Here is a 6,029-nt window from a genome sequence, read left to right as displayed (position 1 = left end):
ATTTTAATAAAAGTAAATTGAAAAAAAAAGAGTAAAGATTGAATGTATTAAAATAACAAAACACAAATGCAGATAATTTGAACGTTATCTACTGGACGGCTTGTTAATGTTGCTTTATGCTGTTTTTTCACTTCTGGTATATATAACAATTAAATATAAATGACAGATACATCATACATGTACAATATCTTCACAGTATTTGTTCCTAAAGATTTGGCAGTGTCTCTACACCATTTAAAATATCAGTATTGATACCACAGTCACTTAACATGGAAGAACAGATCATGATCCCTTAAAAGTTTTTCATAAAAATAGAAATATATGTAAATGAATATTTAGTTATATTTCATTTTCTGAAAGAAAAACTTCAAATCAGAATGATACCATTTATCAATTAAAAAACTTATTGTTCAGATCATTGTGTGAAAGACTGTTATCTTTAAGAGTAGGGGCAGCTACTTTTAGGCAAAGAGACAGATACAGTGTCCAGTGAATCAAGGATATTGGTTGATAAGAGAGCAGTGTCTGCAGTGTAAATCAGAGAGTGTTCAGTGATGTGAGGTGGATGTTTGTTGTTTTAAAAATTAGTAAGGTGATTATTTAGAAAGTAACATGACATGATTCGTGGAGTTTGACAATTTACTTATAGGAAATTATAGAGAGAGTGATTATTAAATGTAAACAGCGTCATGAACAGAGTATGGTATGTAGTCATTGAGGTGAACGAGGATATGAAAGGTTGATCAGGTTCTGAGAGATAAGATGTGGTATAGACACTGGAGAGTCGAGATGTGATCACAATCTGGAGGTCGCCGGAGGAGACATTGTTGTTTTGTATGTATTAGATGTAAGTAACTGTGTATATTTTGAAGATGTAAATAAACTGTAAATAGAAAAGGAATCTTAAGTAATCATTATATAACCAGTGGCAAAGCAGCGGCTCCATCACAATTGTTCATTAAATCAGCGTATTTCTGCTGCTTTTGAACACATTACAATAGTTTACAGTCTTAATCCCTTTCCCATTACAAAACAACATTTGTAGTTACATCACGAAGCTGTAGTTTAGATTCCGTTTCTGATGTAAGGACGACAGATGAAGGGCAAAGTGATACTCAACATTAAAGATAATAAATTTTTGGTACATTGTGGCAACAAAGATGATTTTATATACAGAGATAACAGACTTCAGAAAGCATATGGCTGCTACATATTCATTCCATCAAAAACACACTAATTGAAAAGAGATAAGAATTTTTTTGATATATGATACACATTATAGCTATATTCTAAAGCAATATCTTTTTCTTTAGACCTACATTTATGTATTAATGGCTGCATTTTAGTTTATATTTCAGAACAAGAGCAAGTTATTTCCTACAAAATAAGGTATTTTCAGAGTACCGAGACGAACCTTGAGTTTAGTCAGAGATTGTTACTTACACAGGGTATACAAAGTCTACACTGACAGGTCCTAGTCACTAGTCGGATGGTAGGAATGTCTGGTAATAATGCCGTGCATGTGATGCAGCAATGGGAGACATATGGCAATGTGTATTGTTGGGCTCAATCTTGTCTTTTACATTAACATGCACTTGTGTATTATCAAAATTTGATATGTATGACACAAAATGACATTATCAAGAACAATAATAAAACAATTTACGATTCATGTCTTTAGGAATTTTGGCATTGTTTACTTTTAGGATATTATAATGAATTTGATTTCCTTCTTAAGAGATATATATTTGACATGATATAAATATTGTATGACATTGTATTATCAAGAGCAAATCCATTGAAATTGATGATGTCACATATCGTAATTCACAGTGCAATGATTGTTTTATAGAAAATGTGTTTTTTTTTTCATAATTGAGTATATAATTACCTTTTACTGCAAAAGAAGTTGTCTTTTTTTTTTCAACAACTGACCTTAAATTTGAGGTCTTCCTGTACACACTGAATCAAATATGTGTGCACAGTTTTTTCTGTATAGTAAACAAAACATAACCCCTTAAACACATATTCATGAGGTAACTAGTAAGATAACCCCTTAAACACATATTCATGAGGCAACTAGTAAGATAACCCCTTAAACACATATTCATGAGGCAACTAGTAACATAACCCCTTAAACACATATTCATGAGGCAATTAGTAACATAACCCCTTAAACACATATTCATGAGGCAACTAGTAACATAACCCCTTAAACACATATTCATGAGGCAACTAGTAAGATAACCCCTTAAGCACATATTCATGAGGTAACTATATATATATTGTAACTCTGCATACCCTATACATTTGCATTCATATATCAACAATGTATTTGGTTGTTCCTATCAAAATTGGCAAGGGTTAATCACAGCATCTAAAATCACCTACATTTCATTTCTTTTCACTGTGTAGAGAAAATATTTAAAAACTATATACTTCTGCTATGTTAAGCAAGACTTCTGGAGACCAGGAATGATGTGTAACTATGGCAACAATGACTGATGAATCATACATGTAAACAGCAGAAATTACTGCAACAGATGTGCGCAAAATTACATGCTTTGCTCCAGCATGTCTGTATCACTATAAATGCACATGTAAAACTGTGTTTTCCCCTGACATTTTATGCCTAGGTATCTACCCTGCGCTCTTGTAAGCCAGAGATATGTTCCGAGGTACTATATATCTTATCACAAAATCTGGGTAGCATCACAACTCGAACACCACATACCTATGTCTCAGAAGACGTAACAATTAAAACACATAAGCCCTGATTAGATGCATGAACCTACTCTTATCACAATCAAGCACCATTATACATAAGTTTGGCAAAACTCACATTGTAAGTGGTTCAATCATGATTCATAATACTAATAAGATATTTCTGATTCAAAAAATTTGAATTCGATGATTTTCTCTATCACTAACAACAATATTTCCGTTGCCAAGAATGGCCACACCTTCTAGACCCTTGAATTGTCCATTGTCACTCCCATAAGATCCAAACATACAGTAAAACCTGCCGTTTCCACGGAATACTTGCACTCTGTTGTTACCAGAGTCGGCAACGACAACAAATCCTTGGTCGTCAATGGCAATGCCCTTGGGGAATCTCATCTGGCCCTCCAAAGTGCCTGGAGACCCAAATGCAAACAAGAAGTCTCCGTACATGGAGAAGACTTGTATCCGATGGTTACTGCTGTCACTGATGTAAATCTTGTTATCTGGGCTGATGGCCACATAATGAGGATTTTCAAACAGACCACAAGGGTGTCCAAGCGCTCCAAACATTCGCACAAACCTGCCATTTGATTGGAACACCTGTATTCTGTGATTTTCTTTGTCACACACGTAGATAAAGCCCATGTTATCACAAGCAACACCCCAAGGATACAACATTTGTCCTTGTTCTGACCCCTCTACACCAAAGGCCAATTCAAATTCACCACGCCGATTGTAGACTTGTAAACGGTGGTTATAGCGGTCAGATATTATGACTTGACCAAAGCTGTTGACAGCTATTCCTGCTAGGCAATCAAACTCACCATCTCCCTGACCATAGGAGCCAAAAACCTTCACAAACTTTCCAACAGAATCAAAAACTTGTACTCTGTGGTTGCTGCTATCAGCTACAAGTATATTATTATCACGCGTTGTTGCCACACCACGAGGCCAGGTGAACTGCATGAAGTCTGTACCTCTCTGTCCGAATCTGATAATGGCCCTTCCTTTATCCTGATAGTTGTTTGTAGCTGTAGTGACGACACAACTCTCATTTTCAGTGAAAGACAATAGTTCCAGTCCTGGTAAGTCCCCTTGACCTCCATTGTCATTGAGGCCTACATCAAACCTGACTGGTGGCCTGGCCCTACTACGAGCACCTGCTGAACTGACACGTGAGGTTTGTGGTACCACCACCTCAGACCCAGCATTACTTTCCTCTCTGCTAAAAGTATTGCTTCGTTCTGCTCTTCTCGGTCGTGGTGAAGATAAGTTTGAGGATTCTTCTTGTATGGGAGTTGAGGACTGATTTGTGAGACTTGTTCCAGGTGTAAATAAAGAAGCTCCAGTACTCAGACTACGATTCAAGCGACGCTCCCTTAAAGCACTGGCTGTTGAGGTCCTTGGGCTGGAACTACTACTACCACCGCCAGTGCCACCCCCACCACCACTGCCACCACCACCGCCACCTCCACCACCACTTGCCAGCAACCCAGCAATTCTTGTGTCAGACATATGTGCACGTCGCCTCTCCTGAAGTGTCCTCCTCGGTAGGGGGTTGTTCCGTGACTCAGAATCAGAGTCAGAAGATGGAGCAGGCGTTGTAAAAGCATTCAGAAGGTGGTTTCCTCTAATGAGTGCCAAGGCTCTGTCAGTATTCATGGGGCCAGTACTAGCCATGGAGGTAGTGGAGGTGGTGGTAGCTAGAGAGGAGGTGCCTGAGGACACAATGTTTGTCAGAGACACGAGGGGCGAGGAATCCCTCGATGAAGCAGATGACTGACTCTCAGAAGTGGACTGCGAGTTATTAGTAACAATTTCTCCAAAACCAGCAATAGCATTTGAAAGTCTGTTTTCCTCCATGTAAAATTGAAGAGAGCGTTCCCTTGGTGTGGGATAATTTCCTAATTCATAGGAACGTAGTAATTCCATGTATTCCACACATTGTTTCTTTGCCTCTACGACGTCCTCATCAGGAACACTTTGTTGAGATCTGCTCAGTGTTGACTCATTTGTATCACAGAAACTAGCTATACTAGCCATCTCTACCTCAAGGTTTTCTTGATGCATCCTGAGAGCCCGTATCTCTCCAAGGAGAAACATTTCCACCTCACTGTGTAACAACCTTTGGCGTCCCCGAAGGTCTGCTATGTACTTTTCAATGATTTCAGTGATTTCTGCCTTACCACCCTCCGACCGTTGCCTTAATGCTTCAATCTTAATCTCCATGTGATTGACAGCATCAGACATGTGTGGTATACCACGTCGTATCTGACTTACTAGACGTGCCACATCCAGCTTGATATGGTCCATATGAGATCTTTTACAAGCATCGCATACAACTTGGTCACAGTGAGCACATCTTGACAAAGTTGTCTCCCTTGTACATATTGTACACCCGGAGCGGGATGCTGCCGCTGTAGGTGGCTCTCGCTCCTGGACCACAGCATTTATATACTGTCCTCCCACACTTGAAGCACATGCACCCCCGCTACCCCCTGCTACACCACTGCTTCCTGATGCAACAGAGGAACTCCCTGCCCCATCCCCCGCACCACCACTGGTCCGACGGACACGTTTTGTCGGAATTTCTAGAAAATTCCTTATCGTAAGATTGTTGGGAAACGACGACACACCTTGATAGGGTACACGGTGCTCCGCCCGACATTCTGGACATTTTATACTTCTTGTGAGAAAGTTGACAAGATTTTCAAGGCATGGTGTTTCACAAAATGTATGCTGGCATGGTAGAAGTTTAGGCTGTTTAAAACGATCGAGGCAGATAGCACACTGGAGAAGTTGTTCTATATGTTCCGAGGAATAAGATAACTCTCGAGGGTCCTCTTCCATCATAGATTATTCCTGAAATACACAACAGTGAAGAACATTAAACAACTATCCAGTTAAATAAATAAACTCCACGTTATCATCAAATTTATGACTGTTACATTCTTGCTATTTTCAACACCTGCATTTTCTGTACATGTTTTCTTCTTTTGATGAAACATTAAAATTGTGACCATTTTTGAAGAATAAACTTTAAAGTAACTGGCTAAGTCATATATACGCTCACATTAAAAAAAGGAGACTTCAAAACTCTATCAGAAAAGGGAGATAACTATACTCTCAAACCAGATTTGATACTTGGATTTTTTGAAAAAAGGTAGGTAAGTGAATAGATAAAAAAGGGGAGAGATGTGGGTGTGGAAGTGGAGGTCGGGAGGGGAGTGACAAGGTCATGATTGCATAAATACTCTCATTAAATAACTACATGTCAACAGTTTAATAGTTCTTCATTACTATTT

At 38.7% G+C, this 6,029-nt stretch overlaps 1 protein-coding gene across 1 annotated transcript; it reads right to left on the bottom strand.

Annotated features, from left to right (window-relative positions):
* Positions 1 to 2,892: 2,892 nt before the first annotated feature.
* Positions 2,893 to 5,574, bottom strand: LOC132559173 (RING finger protein nhl-1-like). The gene has a single exon (XM_060223786.1). The coding sequence runs from the start codon at positions 5,572 to 5,574 to the stop codon at positions 2,893 to 2,895; it is 2,682 nt and encodes an 893-aa protein (XP_060079769.1).
* Between the last annotated feature and the right edge of the window lie 455 nt (positions 5,575 to 6,029).

The sequence above is a fragment of the Ylistrum balloti genome, unplaced genomic scaffold, assembly GCF_031769215.1.
Source record: "Ylistrum balloti isolate Yb309-2 unplaced genomic scaffold, AGI_CSIRO_Ybal_v1 Utg370870, whole genome shotgun sequence".
Lineage (NCBI taxonomy): Eukaryota > Metazoa > Mollusca > Bivalvia > Pectinida > Pectinidae > Ylistrum > Ylistrum balloti.
The sequence above is the reverse complement of the archived record's forward strand: the minus strand, read 5'-3'. Positions and strand labels throughout refer to the sequence as shown.